The sequence below is a fragment of the Amblyraja radiata genome, chromosome 15, assembly GCF_010909765.2.
Source record: "Amblyraja radiata isolate CabotCenter1 chromosome 15, sAmbRad1.1.pri, whole genome shotgun sequence".
In the NCBI taxonomy this organism is placed as follows: Eukaryota; Metazoa; Chordata; class Chondrichthyes; order Rajiformes; family Rajidae; genus Amblyraja; species Amblyraja radiata.
Genome location: NC_045970.1, coordinates 13,366,540 through 13,383,148, shown reverse-complemented (window position 1 = coordinate 13,383,148; position 16,609 = coordinate 13,366,540). Strand labels below are relative to the sequence as shown.

General features: G+C 42.8%; 1 protein-coding gene across 1 annotated transcript in view; it reads left to right on the top strand.

Annotated features, from left to right (window-relative positions):
* Nucleotides 1-16,609, top strand: part of lrrc27 (leucine rich repeat containing 27) — a 96,092-nt gene that overhangs the window by 63,854 nt on the left and 15,629 nt on the right. The window contains exons 7-8 of the mRNA XM_033034745.1: nt 5,926-6,118; nt 14,352-14,495. Coding sequence (XP_032890636.1) covers nt 5,926-6,118; nt 14,352-14,495 — 337 coding nt within the window. The remainder of the gene's footprint in view (nt 1-5,925; nt 6,119-14,351; nt 14,496-16,609) is intronic.

Sequence of the window (16,609 nt, the reverse complement as noted above, 5' to 3'; positions counted from 1 at the left end):
TGACCCATCTCACAGTTGAATCTGGATTGTAAGATTGGGGTCAAGTGTGTTCTGGATTAGACCTGCTCTGTAACCCGCTGGAAAATCTCTGACAACCTTGTGCTGCTTAGGGACACCATGGCGTATGTGTAGGTTGGTGCAGGGCAAGGGGTAGTGGGCATGTGCCTGGTCAGATTGGACTAGAGAAAGCTGTGACAGTATATTATGCATATACAGGACATGATGGACATGCTCTCCAAAATGGGAATCAGGAGTTGGATACAAGTGGCCCACACAGACATTGGCTACGTCGTCCAAGTTATTGGGTGGGAAATGGGAAACTTCTCCATCACATCCAGAATCAGACAAGGCTGCCCAGTTTACTCATACGGAGACAGTGCTGAAGTAACTTAGCAGGTCAGGCAACATCCATGGAGAACATGGATATGCGATGTTCTAGGTCGAGACCCTTCTTCAGACCATTGTCCTATCTTGTTGGTGTGTTACCTCGAAAATTAAAGGAGTGACAATGCCAAGCAGTGTGATACTCAGCTTAGAACTTCCCTGTATACAGACGACATCACCATCATTTGCTTGGAACCACGATGTGTCCAAAAATTGATCAACATCTGTGACTAATTTGAACTGCCCCCAGGGCCCATGGTCAATCTCAGCACAAATGAGTAGGAAGGAACTGCAGATGCTGGTCTACACTAAAGATAGACACAAAATGCTGAAGTAACTCGGGGGTAGGCAGCATCACTGGAGAGAAGGAATAGGTGACGTTTCAGACTGAAGAAGGGACTCGACCCGAAACATCACCCATTCCTTTTCTCCAGAGATGCTGCCTGTCCCATGGAATTACTCCAGAATTTTGTGTCTATCTTTGGCACAAATGAGGGAGGCCTTGGCGAGATAATTCTTGCTGAATTTCCTGACTCCTCTGACCTAGATTCCCAGCACCATTGGGTAGTCTGGCCTGATGATGAATGGAACAGGGGATCAGTTGAGCCTTCTTTGGCAATGGTGCTTTCTCTCAATAGGCCAGAATCGGGTCTCAGGTGTGAGGTGCTCGTAGTGTTGCTGTATATGGTGCAGATTTGGACCACACACTGTTTCTTTATCATGATAGTCATCTGAACCATTTTCCATTTCAATTAGAGATCCAAAATTGATGACATCTGTTGGTTCTGGATGCATGAGTCTCCAAAGAATAGGGGGAAAGCTGGCCAACTGGTGTGTGTGATTGCAAGAAACTACACATAGAGCAGGAACGTGCAAGCATCACGTGTCATTGTGGGCTGAGGGTCTGCCTGTTCTCCAGTGTTTTTACAAGAGCTGCATGGTGTGCTGGTTAAGATCTTGTACAGTGAGTGGATAATTCCAGTCCTGAATTCTATTCAGACAGTGAAATTATACAGGCATTATAAGGTTACCTAAAATACAGATGGTTGACGGTGAATTATATTCATTGGCTTCAACTCACGGAATTGATTCCTGCCAGCACTCAGTTAAAAATAAAGATCCGTAAGCTTGAACTATAATGCACCAATACTGAAAATGAATGTGGACTTGCCAGTCAGGGACTCTAACTATAGGAAGTTGGCTTGTGGGACCAAATTTACTCCTAACGTTTCTCAGGCTGAGATGAGTGGAATGCTCCAAGGTAGTCTCCATTACCTATTCTATCAAGTTGACATCCTCTATGAATCCGGAGAGCATGCACTTAAGAGCAGTAGCAAACACGTTGAAAAGGATGCTGATAGCAAGGCTAATGCACACTGATTGTATGCACTTAGGAGTAGCATCAAACATGCTGAAAAGATTCCACCACCTGCAGAATAGTTTGTGTTTTCATATAATCTACCATATCCAGACCTTAAGGTGGATAACGATACAATAAAGATACAATAATCCACAATAAAGATGCAATAACGAAAAAGAGAAAGAAAAGGATACAGCAGTTGAGAATGTGAAGGAATGCAAGCAATGATAAATGATCGTGCTCCATGACCTGCGTCACTCATTCTTTTTGTCACGTCCCACCAGCATTTTAACTCCTCTCATCCTCTTTAACTACCATTGAAGGATTTGTCTTGGAATTGCACAAGTATAATATGAGCTTGAATAAATGTTTACAAGTGTATTATTACATCAATGGGGATTTTGAGATTCTCATTTGACCATTCTCACTTTTGGAATGGGTTCAGTGATTACATTTGTAATAATTAAGGCTGCTCTTCTTTATCAGGTATTAATTATTAACCACCCATAATTAATCATGATTAATCGATTTAAAGTGGTTACATTTCTAAACTCCCTCTTCGATATTTATTTGCAATTTGAAACTGCTTGATTATTGAGAATTATTATTTTTTATGAGTTGATCGGCATGTTAACAGTAATTATTTCCAAATGTAAGTGAAATACACAGATAATTAATATGTACAATATTTAGAGTTTAGGTTGTGTCAATATGGATAATTCATACACTGAGACAGACACGTTATTATAAGCTTAGAACAAAGAACATAGAACAGTACAGCATAGGAACAGGTCCTTCGGCCCACAATTTATTTCCCTAACATGATGCCAAGACCAATTCTTATTTGCCTGAACATAAGCTATAGCTCCATTCCCTAAATATTCATGTCTTCCCAAGAGTCTCTTAAATATTACTACCATATCAGCCTCTACCACCACCCCTGTCAGCACATTCCAGGCACTCAATCCTTCCACACATTTTCTTTAATCGTTGCCCTTAAAGCAATGCCTCTAGTATTTGATATTTCCATCCTGTAAAAAAAGTTCTTGATTATCTACCCTATCTATACCTCTCATAATTTTATATACTTCTATCAGGTCTCCCCTGCCCTCCAGTGTTCCGGAGAACACAATCCAATGCCCCGCCCAATGAAGGCAAGCATAGTATATGCCTTCTATACCACTCTTATCTACTTGTGTTGCCACTAAAAGGAGTTGTGTCCTTGGATCCCAAGATCCCTCTGTACATCAATGCTGTAAGGCCCTTGCTGTTAATTATATATTTTACCTTTGTATTCAACCACCCGAATTGCAACACTTCACACTTGCTTGGATTAAACTCCATCTGCTATTTCTCCACCCATTCTTGTAGCTGATCTTTATCCCACTATATACTTTCACTTCTTTCCTCGTGGTCCACAGCCCCAGCAAGCCTGAATATTGTCCTTCTACCACAATCCTATGTCTTCTATCACTGCCTTTGTTAATCCTATGCATCTTCTGGATCAGTCTACCATGGTGGACTTTATCAAATTAGTTTAGTTTAGAGATACAATGTGGAAATAGGCTCTTCGGCCCACTGTTTATGCTGACAGAGATCGCCCATACATTAGTTATATCCCACAAACCTGCACGTCTTTGGAACCTGGGAGGAAATTACGGAGAAAATCCACGTAGGCACAGGGAGCACGTACAAACTCTGTACAGACAGCACACTCAGTCAGGATCGAATTGGGTGACATGAATTGGCGATGTAAAGCAGCAACTTTACCATTATGCCACTGTGCCTTATTAAAATCCATTTGGGTAACATCTACCATCCTACCCACATTGATCACCTTCATCACCTCCTCAAAAACTGCGATCAATTAGTAAGGCACGACCTGCCTCATACAGGGCCATGCTGGCTGTTCCGAGTTAATTCATTCTCCTCCAAATTAGAGTAAATCCTATCCTGTAGAATCCTCGCCAATACTTTCCTAACCATACTTTGCCTATAATTCTCTGGATTTTCTCTACTTTCCTTCTTAAATAAAGGGACAACATTACCTTTTAGTTTTCTGGGACATTGTCTGTGGCTAGAGAAGATGCAAAGACATTAAGATTCCTGCAATTTCCTTCCTTGCCTCCCTCAATAACCTATGATAAATCCTATTAGGCACTGGAGATGTATCCACCTTAATGCTCTCCTCAATCTCAAACTGCCCTTGCATATCAGTATTCTCAATACAGATGGCACTCCCCTCCTGTCCTCCTTGGTGAAAACATAGATACAAAGTATTAGTTTAGTACCTTGTCTACATCCCCTGACTCCAAGCACAAATTCCCTCCTTCTGAAGAAGGGTCTCGACCCAAAACTTTACCTATTCCTTTTCTCCAGAGATGCTGTCTAACCCTCTGCGTTCCTCCATCTTTTAGTGTCTATTTTTTTAAATGTAAACTAAAATCTGCAGTTCCTTCCTACACATTCCCTCCTTTATCATTCTCTTTTATAAACTTTGCATTTATGGTACAATAAAGACCTTCCTGTGAGATCACTCCTAAATATTATGTGCATTTCTGATCTTCTTGCTTACAAAGGGATTTATATGCCTTTGAGATATATAAAAAGGTTTCTGAAAAAGTAGCTCTGTCAAGTGAAGAAAGATTAGTTCAGTTAGGTCTGTATTTTCTGGAGTGTAGAACAATGAGAGCAGATCTAATTGAAACATAACATTCTGACAAGACTCGCAAACCAGATGCAGGGAGGATATTTCCGATCGGTGAGGAAACTGTATCAGGTCATAAAACAAGAGAATTAGGAATGAAGTAGGGACAAGGAGAAATTTCTTCACCCAGAGGATGGTAAACTTGTGGAATTGCAGGTCAACTTATTGAATGTATTGAAGAAGGAGATACATTTGTGGACACAATGGCATTCGAGGGAATGGAGGGAATGTGGGAAATTTAAGTGAGATAAATGATCAACTTTGATCATTTTGAATGGCAGAACAGGCTGAAGGCTCCAAATGGCCTGCTTCTTCCCAAATTTGAAACCCTCTTTTCTAAACATCAAGTAGTGCTATATTTTGTACATTTTGAGCCTTATTCCAATAGCTGTGTAGTTGACTGAAAAACATCTGATAACCCAAACATTTCAGAATGGAGCAAGCCTCCCACAGCAACCAATTGCTGCAAAACTTTTAAAAATCTTAGACGGAATACTCAGCGCCTTAGAAAGAGAATAGAAGAATTTTTGAAAACTTTATGATGTACCTTGACACAGAACTTTGTCAATTCACAGATTCCTAAATTTTCACATATGGAGCAAATCTTTCTCCCCTTCTGCACATCGTTGGTCTTATCAGAATAAAGATAATTGTCCAAACACTAGGGCTCCAACATATCCTTTTGAAGAGGTAAGATGTGGTGAGTGAAAGGATGAGAGTGGAAAGGAGGCATTTATTGGAGAGAGGAACTGAAGGAGGTAGAATAGAGGATAAATAAAGGAACAGTAAAGAAGAAGTTGTGTACGTGTGTGTAATCAGAATGTGTCTACAAATGCTTGCAATCTGTATTCACATGAGTGTTTGTACTAAATCTGTTCAACAAAGTATGATCTCATATGGTTTTGCCATTGTTTGTTTTCTGTGGACTGAGGTCAATAATCTGCAATCGCCAACCCATAGAATTGCCACACCCAGAGCTGGAGAGAAAGTGAGCCATCTTTAACTCAGAGACATTTCTGAAGAAGAGGGGAAGTTTAACATTCAGATAGCAAGGCTGAACTTTGCTTTGTGTAGGAAGGAACTGCACATATTGGTTTACACCAAAAATAGACACAAAATGCTGGAGTAACCGAGTGAGATAGGCAGCATCTCTGGAGAGAAGAAATGGGTGACATTTTGGGTCGAGGCCCTTCTTCAGAGGCCCTTCTTTTTCAGTCTGTGTCTATCTTTTTGTTCAGTATTATCTAGTTGAGCTGCTTGAGGCAGCTGTATCATTCGTTAGGATGGAAGTTCATGATGAGTGAACTAACAATACGACGTTGTTAAAAATTGCTTTATTTCCGTCATTTACACAAACAGGCTCTTTCAGTACCTAAAATGATTGGAATTCATTTTCACCTATTTCAGTGATATTTCTTCATATATTGCATTCATGTTGTTAAAAATTAATTAGCTGTTCTCTTGCCTTCTTTAGAAATGCCAGTCATAGAAAAGCTGCATTTGAATGCACGAGCGGAATCAAGTTTAGATTTCGCTAATGAGAAGGAGCGGCAACGATTCAAAACACTGAAACAGAAACTCATGCAAGAAGAGGCAAAAGAAGTTTATCTGCAGACTAGGAAAGTCTGGGGTGCAGGTTTCTACTCAACTGTGCCCAACGTTCTGAGGTAAAAAAAACTGCAACGTAACTGTGAATTATAGATTGTCCAAAGCAACTAGTTCTTCAGATTGAAGAAGGGCCTCGACCCGACAAGTCACCCATTCTTTCTATCCAGAGATGCTGCTTGTCCCGCTGTGTTACTCCAAGTGTCTACATTTGGTGTAAACCAGCATCTGCATATGTTTTGCTGCCTCGTCGCTTCAGATGTATGGCTTTGTTCCTGACCAAGTGCTGCTTGCGTGGCATTTACAAATACTTCCCGTAACTGCGTGGGAGTCTTCTGGGTGTACCAGTTTCCTTCCACAACCCAAAGGCCTGCTGGTAGATTAAATCGGCTATTGTAAATTTCTCTTTAAAGTAAGTAGCCAAGAAAAGGAATGAAAAGGCTGCAGTTGATGACCATGTGAGAGACATTAATTCTCCTAGAGGCACAGGAGAATAAGGAGAGGGGAAATTGAACTGATGAAATTGTGTGCATTACTTTGCTGGGAGCAAGAGTGGACCCAGTGGACTTTATGGATGCCTCCTGTGTCATGAAAATTAAGTAGGAAAACCAACTTGCAGTATTTTGTGCAATGAGTCTCTCTGCCCCCTCTCTCTCTCTGCCCTCTCTCTCTTTCTGCCCTCTCTCTCTCTCTCTCTGCCCTCTCTTTCTCTCTCTGCCCCCTCTCTCTCTGCTTCCTCTCTCTCTCTGCCCCCCCTCTCTCTCTGCCCTCTCTCTGCCCTCCTTCTCTCTGTGCCCGCTCTCTCTACCCCCCTCGCTCTCCCTCTCTAGCCGCGCCTGCGAGTTGGGGGCTATGCGTGAGTTGATAGGGCGGGGGATTGGATAAAAGGATGATTAATATTAATATAATATCAAGGAGGGTGATTAGTGTTTGTGTGTGTGTGTGTGTGGGGGGGGGGGGGTGAGGGTGGTTAGTGTGTGTATTTGGGGGGGTGGTTAGTGTGTGTGTGTGTGGGGGCGGTGGTTAGTGTGTATGTTTCTCCGCAGGCCACCCCCCTTCCCCTGCAATCGCGCGTTGAGGGGATGGGACCCAACGGGCCCCACTTGGTCTAGTAACTATTAAAAGTCTGATCTTGAATGTGTGTGTGTGTTTATTTGTTTATTACATCTGCGCGAAAAAAAATGACGCGGCAACGATAAAATGTTTACATATTCCGGTTGACATTTTACCAGTCGACTCCAAAATATACTTATCTGAAATTGTCAAGCTTTATTTCTCGACTTATTACTGTACATGTTTAAAAATATGACAACATTTTGAATTTAAAACGACTGCCATTCACTGATGACGTCACAATGGGTCTGCTCTGTGCCGTCTTCCGCGCGCTGCGAGTGACACCCCCCACCCCAATCCCCCCAGCCCCCACCGGTTATTCAAAAGACGCAGAAAGAACGAGCAAGTCGGGCCTTGTACTCTTGGCTCTCGGCCCTCGGCTCTTGGCCCGCGACCTCTCCCTGCCTCTGCCCTCTCCTTGTCTCTGCCCTTTCCCTGTCTCTGCCCTCCCCCTGTCTCTGCCCTCTCCCTCTCTCTGCCCTCTCCCTCTCTCTGTCATCTCCCTCTCTCTGTCATCTCCCTCTCTCTGCCCTCTCCCTCTCTCTGCCCTCTCCTTCTCTCTGCCCTCTTCCCTCTCTGCCTCTCTCTCTGCCCTCTCTCTGTCTATGCATTCTCTCTGTCTCCGCCCACTCTCTATCTGCCCTCTCTATCTCTGCCCTCTCTGTCTACCCCTCTCTCTCTCCAGCCGCGTCTGTGCAGTTGGGGGCTATGCGTGAATGGATAGGGCGGGGGATGGGGTAAAAGGAGCGAATGAATAATATTAATATAATATCAAGGGGAGTGGTTAGTGTGTTTGTGCGTGGGGGGCGGTTAATGTATGTATGATGCCGCAGGCCGCCACCCTCGCCCCCGCGCCCCCCTCCTCCCCGCTCCCGTACCGGCCAAATCAACACCACGGCCGGGCGGTAAAGCGAAGCAAAAAACTGACAGAGTCGTTGACTCCGATGAGTCCGACTTTGAACAGCCGCGAGCGGCCAGTGCCCGTGAGCATTGGGGCCGGTTGGAGCGGCTTCAGGAGCAGCCGCGAGCGGCCAGTGCCCGTGAGCATTGGAGCCGGTTGGAGCGGCTTGAGGAACAGGAGCAGCCGCGAGCGGCCAGTGCCCGAGAGCATTGGAGCCGGTTGGAGCGGCTTGAGGAACAGGAGCAGCCGCGAGTGGCCTGTGCCCGAGAGCATAGGAGCCAGTTGGAGTGGCTGTTGGAGCAAATACTCCAAAGTGGCAAGCTCCGGGAGAGGGAGCCTAGTCACAGTGGGCAGCTAGTAAGTCCTACAGCAGTACCTCTTGTGGGGCTGCACAGTGTTTCTCCCTCATCAGAGGGGAGTACGGGGGGTCAATTCTGGGCTGACCCTGAAGAGGGGTGTGCAGAACATACCCCTAGTGTGCATGGGGTGCAAGAAAACCTATTGGATATGGTGTCTCAATTCATTCAACCTGACCAAACTGGCCAAAACCTGGAGCCTAAAATAGCTGCAAGTATCGACTACATGTCATTCAACCAGCTACAAGGACAGGCAATATTGGACACCACAGCAAGACACTTACCACCAGGGAACTGCAAATCACTAAATGTTCAACTAGGTGTCAACCAGTGTATTTGGAAACATGTCGGAGCATCAATCAGAGCCAGGGACTTGAAACTACAAAAAGTTCTGAAAGTCCTAACAGCGGGAATTACGGCTTTCGCCCACACATTAAACGAACAAGACATGACACAAGATCACCAAGATGTACTGGCTTTATTTTGCAACTCCCAATACGAGTTAAATAGTATTAGGAAGAGTGCCATCCAACCGGCTTTAGACCCCAAATTTGCAGGCCTCTGCAAACCTGGAACCTCCAAACCACCAATATTACTATTTGCAGGTGACTTATCCAAACAGGTAAAAGAACTTGACGAAGAGGCTAAAACCCTGGGGCTCATTAAAGCAACGTCCAAAAACTACTTCGGACAGAAACAGCACCCCTACGCACCCACCAGTCGGCCAAGACAAACTGGTGAAAGCTCGAAGGCCAGGAACACTCAACATCGGTCTTTTTTAGGCCATGGCCCAGACCGGCCTTCCTGGAAAATGCGCAAACCCTCAACACCGACCCAACTACAGACCCAGACACCGGCGCCTCAACGTCCACGGAGGATGCCGAAAATGTAACAAACCTACCACTGGTAACCATGGAGGTAGGTGGGTCTGGTTCCTTACGAATTGAAGGGAGCATGGAGGTTGGTGGGAGATTACACTTCTATCTGGATGCATGGAATAAGTTAACTACCGACACTTATATTTTAAGCAGTATCCAGGGTTATACCATAGAATTTATACAAAAACATAACCCTCCAGTTCAGCATGTACCGAACCGAATGTTCGTGCTTACAGGCAAAGAAAAATCAAAAGCACTGCTGAACTACAGCGGCTTTATAAAAAAGGAGTAATTGAGAAAACCCAACACGAATCACAGGAATTCGTGTCCAATATCTTTATCAAAAACAAGAAAGATGGTGGTTGCCGCATCATCATAGATTTGACTCATTTAAATACTTTCGTACAATATATTCATTTCAAGATGGAAACCTTTGTTACTGCTAAACAATTGATTTCCAAAGGTTACTACATGGCAAGCATCGATTTAAAAGATGCTTACTATACAGTACCCATAAGAGGTGACCACAGATGTTATTTAAAATTCAACTGGATGGGTCAGCACTGGCAGTACAGGGCACTACCTAATGGTCTAACGTCAGCCGCCAGGCTGTTCACTAAAATTTTGAAACCAGCCCTAACTTTTCTGCGGAAACAAAAACACATGGTAATGGCATATCTAGATGACATACGTATTGTGGGCAAAACTTTGGAATTGGCTAAACAAGCGGTAACAGCCACAAATCAATTATTTGAAAAACTGGGGTTTATCATCCATCCAGTTAAATCTAAATTAACGCCTTCAACCACAATGGATTATCTGGGGTTCACCATTAACTCAGTTCACATGTCAGTGACTTTGCCGAAAGAAAAGGTTACAGCCTTAATAGAGGCTTGCAGCAAAATCATTGACATCACTAAACCATCCATCAGACTGGTAGCAAGAATAATTGGCAAAATAGTGGCTGCGTTTCCAGCCACACAATTCGGACCTTTACATTATCGAAATTTACAGAGGGCTAAAATACGAGCACTCAAAATTAATGGTGGTCATTTTGACAGACCAATGAAGCTACCAACAGAGGCCATAATGGAACTAAAATGGTGGAAAGATAACATTAGGCATTGTTCCAATCCAATCATTATCAGCAACCCGTCTATAGTACTACAAACTGATGCCAGTGCACTTGGTTGGGGTGCTACCAATTCCATCTCCAGCTGTGAAGGGAGATGGAATGCACAGGAGGCATCATTATTGCAAACACTGGGCATAAACTACCTGGAAATGTTAAGTGCATTCCATGGCCTTAAGTCATATTGTTCTGGGTTATATCACCAGCATGTTAGACTACAAATTGACAACACCACCGTGGTAGCATATATCAACCATATGGGTGGAAACAAATGGACATTATGTGACAATCTGGCCAACACAATTTGGCAATGGTGTATCCAGAGAGATATTTGGATATCAGCTACCTACTTACCAGGTAAACTAAATTTAGTGGAAAACACCAGGTCACGCAAATTCACCGAAAACACTGAATGGATGTTGGATAAAAATGTATTTGCTGAAATTACAGCACGGTATGGAACACCAGATATCGATCTATTCGCATCCAGGCTCAATCACCAGTTATCGAATTATGTTTCATGGGAACCAGACCCTGGGGCAGCGGCAACAGATGCATTTTCGCTGCATTGGGGGAAATTGTTTATTTATGCATTCCCTCCTTTCTGCCTCATCAGTCGGGTATTAAGGAAAATACAGCAAGACTGTTCTGGTATTTTGATAGTACCCGATTGGCCTACTCAACCATGGTTCCCGGTGATACTCGACATTAGAACCATGCATCACCATCCATCATAGACCTAATTTACTGATTCATCCCGTAACAAGGGAAAGTCACCCATGTCATAATTATACAAACCTATTAATTTGTAGAGTTTAAAAGCACCTCTACTACACCTGGGACTGACAGACCGAACAGTGGATATTATTTCAGCGGCCCACAGACAGTCCACCAAAAAACAGTACTTGGTGTACATCAAGAAATGGGAAATGTACTGTCACAACAATAACATCACCCACAGATCTATGAACATCCCGTCTGTTCTGGAATTCCTTCATTACGACGAGGGGCTCAGTTATAGTGCCATCAACTGCGCCAGAAGTGCTCTGTCAACATACCTGTGGCAAGGAACAGAGCGGCATTCTGTTGGGACACACCCCCTGGTAACCAAACTCATGAGGGGCATTTTTAATGTTAATCCCCCAAGAACCAGGTACTCCCAAATATGGGATGTGAGCATTGTACTGACCATGTTAAGAAACTGGTCTCCAGCTACAGCTCTGTCCCTACAGAAACTGACTATGAAAACAGTCATGCTGATGGCCTTGGTCACGGCACAAAGGGTCCAGTCGCTACAGAAACTAAGGCTGGACAACATGGCTATTTCATCTGGAAATTTAACTTTTCACATCAATGAATTAGTCAAACAGAACAGACAGGGGTCAGCAGGCCTAAAAATAGAATTCAGGGCCTACCCGACAGATGATCGTCTCTGTATTGTAACACACTTACTATTATATATGGAGTATACTAAGATCATCAGAGGCAAAGAAATGGCACTTTTAATCAGCTACAAACAGCCACACAAAACAGTGACAGTCCAGACCATCTCGAGATGGCTAAAACAGGTCCTAATAAAGGCTGGAGTAGACACTAACATTTTAAAATCTCACTCCACCAGGGCTGCAGCTGCATCGGCAGCTATGAAGTTGGATGTTCCTATGGACCAAATCCTCAAGACAGCAGGATGGTCTACGGAGAAAACTTTCCAACGATTTTATAACAAACCATTAATTGAACCTGGAACATTTGCAGAAACAATTTTAAGTTCTGTAATATAATTTTACCCCATAAATAGGGGCTATAATTTGGTGTTAATAAATTTATTGTTGTTTTTTCAATATCGTATTGATGTCTAATGATGTTAACACTATTCTCCCCATAATCAAGGCAGATGTGATGCATGGACTCGTTTCCACGGCATGAAATCACAGAGCTTTAAAATCTTCACGTAGTCACTCACGCGACTCCGAAGCAAAATAGTAAGATTAAACGAGAACTTACCAGTTTGAAGTTTGATCGTTATTTTATGAGGAGTAACGTTGAGGGAATACGTGCCCTCCGCTCCCACCCTTGATCATATACTCAACTGGTATCTCTTCTCTAATCTTACTATGTTTAGTCATTACAGTTAACTGTGATTTCACACCGCTGCTTTGAAGAATGACACGCATGCGTCCTGGCGGGGTTCTTCACGTATTCCCTCAACGTTACTCCTCATAAAATAATGATCAAACTTCAAACTGGTAAGTTCTCGTTTAATCTTACTACTAAACATTATACCCTCTATCCTGTATCTGCACATTGTGGACGGCTTGATTGTAATCATGTATCGTCTTTTCTGACTTGTAGCATGCAACAAAAAAAGCTTTTCACTGTACCTCGGCACACGTGACAATAATAAACAAAACTCAATCTAAACTAATCAAAAAGCATAAATGGTTTTACCTGTAAATCCTAATGTATGTGATGACCTGACAGCATTTTCATAATTGCTAATGCTTTAAAAAAGAATGATGCTGTGAATATTGTGAATTTTATTTAATTCTAAAAGTTTAAAATCTCTGATTTTCCTGCTGACAATCTGTGGGTCAAGTTTTTTACGGTCCAGCAAGTCTAGGACATTCAGTGATTCAATGATACTGGCCATACAGTTTGAAAGGCCTTAAAGACTAGTCTCCCCACAAGTGAATCCATCCAGGATATGCTGAAAGAAAGGGTGCTTCCAATGACCCATGAGTTTGATCGAATGGTTAGCCAACAGAAGATTTGCGATATTAATCATAGGTTGACTGAGTTTTCATTGCATTTTTGAAAAAGACCACTTAAGTACATCTTTGTTTTTATGTTTTTTTAATTTTAAAACATTACAGCACATCCTCCCTGATAATTCTAAACACCAGTGCCCGCAAGGAAGAGTTCTCAATCTCCTACTATACTCCCAATGCACTTACAACTGTGAGGCCACATTTGGCTTTAACTCCATCTACAGGTTTGCAGATGACATCACTGTGGCATGCTGGATCATGAACAATGAGGAGACGGAAACAGGAAGGAGATAGAGAACATGGTGTCAGACACCATTCTACCCCTCAATGTCAGCAATCGGAAGGAACTAGTTGGCAACTTCAGGAAGCGTGCGGGAGTGCATGTCCCAATGAGCATCGATGGTGCCAAAGTGGGAATGGTTGAGACCTTCACATTGCATGGTGTAAATATTACCATTTATATCTTGGGCCAACCACATTGAAGCAACAGATAAGAAGGCACACCAGTGTGTCAAGAGACTATGGACATTTGGTATGTCTCCAAATTTCCATAGATGCACAATAGAAAGCTTACTTTCAGGTGTATCGCAGCTTGGTCTGAGAACAGCTCTGCCCAAGGCCATAAGAAATTACAGAGAGTTGTGGATGTAACCCAGTCCATCACACAGACGAGATTCCCCGCCATTGACTCCATCTTCACGCTGCCTCGGGAAAGCAGCCAACATAATCAAAGGCCTTTCCCACCCCGCCATTCTTCTTTTCTTCCTGCTCCCTTCAGGTAGAAGATACAGAAGTTTGATAGTGCACATGACCAGACTCGGGAACAGCTTCTTCCCCTCTGTCATCAGGCTTCTGAATGGTCCTTCCATAAGATAGAGTATGGTCCGATATTGGACTTTGTTTCTGGAACTGTTGCACTGTAATGCTGAGAACCACAATTCTGCACTCTGGTCTCTTTCCCTTTGCTGTACCTACTGTACCTGAGTTTGTCTTGATTGTATTTATATATAGTATTATCTGATTTGATTGGATAGCATGCAAAACAAACCTCAGTACATATGACATTAATAAGCCTAAACCTAAAACCTAAGTTAATGTCAGTTACTATTTCTGATGTAAACGTCTATTCTTTTACTATGATTTTCAGAAAGGAAGGCTCTAATCTAAATGCAATATTTCCTGAGGCAAAAGCTTACGATTTATCAATTCAGGCAAAGAGGAAGAAAGAACTCAGACTAGCTGCACTGAAGGAGCTCAAAGAAAAGCAGGCGTATATTGAACAGAGGAAACTGTGAGTATCCTATTTCTTTATTCACAGCAATGTCCCAGTGCAGGATGCAGGACTGCATAAGGAGGCAAGGATGTATCCAGTCCCAATTCTGGATGAAATCCAATCTGAAAAAAAATGATCACTTGGGGGAAAAAGGTAAATCTGCTCCACAAGCAGTGGTAAAGGCAGTTGCCTTCTCAAAAGATCAAAAAAGTGCTGGAGTAACTCAGTGGGTCAAGTAGCATCTCTGGAGAACACATTTCGGGTCAGGACCCTTCTTCAGTCCTGACCTTAAATGTCATATTCTCCAGAGGTGCTGCCGTTGAGTTACTCCAGTACTTTGAGTCCCTTTGTTAAACTAGCATTTGTAGTTCCTTGTTTCTGCACTTGTCTTCTCCTCAGATTTATTTTTGCGTTTCCTGAGCTCACCAGTGAATAGTCTCCCTTATTTTACTTTCCATAAACGTGCTCTTCCAAACTTTCCATTGTCTAACTCAGATTAGGTCCTGGGTGATGTTAATTCCCATTTAAGCAATAACCATAATTTAATATTTTCATCCTGGTTTTCCAGTCATTCTGTGATTTTACTTTCCATGTTTTAGGATGGTATAAGGCAAGTAAAACTTAATTATCATTTCTTTATTTTTAATTTAATTTAAATGTTTTTTATCTACTTGTGTTTTTGTATTCTGGTTATTTTTTTATTTTTAATAATTTGTAATTGTTTTAATAGATGGTAAAATATGAGTTATTCACAAACATTCAATCTATTTTACATCCAGTTTGCTTCAGGGGCACAAGACCTAAACGACCATTCATGCAATTTTATGAGTGGAGGCTTTATATTTATGAATGGTAGGGCCTGTATCACATTGTCCCTTGCTGATCAGCTCAGTGCTGGATTATCCAAGTTGGGCTGAATAACCCACTCCATTTCTAGATGATCAGTGGCTGGGATTTACCTAGTCTACAAAAATGTAATCACATCGCTCTCAATTGACTTCAGGAAATCGTTTTTGATATTCTTTGAGTTTTTGCTTTTGGTTCTTTTGCATCCAAGTCTGAAGCGTCTAATGTGGATAAAGAAGAAGCCCATGTTAGGTGCAGGAGTAGGCCATTCGGCCCTTCGAGCCTGCACCGCCATTCAATATGATCATGGCTGATCATCCAACTCAGTATCCCAGTATAATGTGGATAAATGTGAGGTTATCCATTTTGGTGGCAAAAACAGGAAAGCAGACTATTATCTAAATGGTGGCCGACTAGGAAAAGGGGAGATGCAGTGAGACCTGGGTGTCATGGCACACCAGTCATTGAAAGTGGGCATGCAGGTGCAGCAGGCAGTGAAGAAAGCGAATGGTATGTTAGCTTTCATAGCAAAAGGATTTGAGTATAGGAGCAGGGAGGTTCTACTGCAGTTGTACAGGGTCTTGGTGAGACCACACCTGGAGTATTGCGTACAGTTTTGGTCTCCAAATCTGAGGAAGGACATTATTGCCATAGAGGGAGTGCAGAGAAGGTTCACCAGACTGATTCCTGGGATGTCAGGACTGTCTTATGAAGAAAGACTGGATAGACTTGGTTTATACTCTCTAGAATTTAGGAGATTGAGAGGGGATCTTATAGAAACTTACAAAATTCTTAAGGGGTTAGACAGGCTAGATGCAGGAAGATTGCTCCCGATGTTGGGGAAGTCCAGGACAAGGGGTCACAGCTTAAGGATAAGGGGGAAATCCTTTAAAACCGAGATGAGAAGAACTTTTTTCACACAGAGAGTGGTGAATCTCTGGAACTCCCTGCCACAGAGGGTAGTCGAGGCCAGTTCATTGGCTATATTTAAGAGGGAGTTAGATGTGGCCCTTGTGGCTAAGGGGATCAGAGGGTATGGAGAGAAGGCAGGTACGGGATACTGAGTTGGATGATCAGCCATGATCATATTGAATGGCGGTGCAGGCTCGAAGGGCCGAATGGCCTACTGCTGCAACTAATTTCTATGTTTCTATGTTTCTATGAAGCACAATCACAAATATCTCACTTTCATGCAAATCTCCACTCTTGATCAATCCTTCACATAATGGCCCACATTTTACAGGAAAGGGTTGGTGGGATTGAAGGTACTATGCCATGTAATTGTT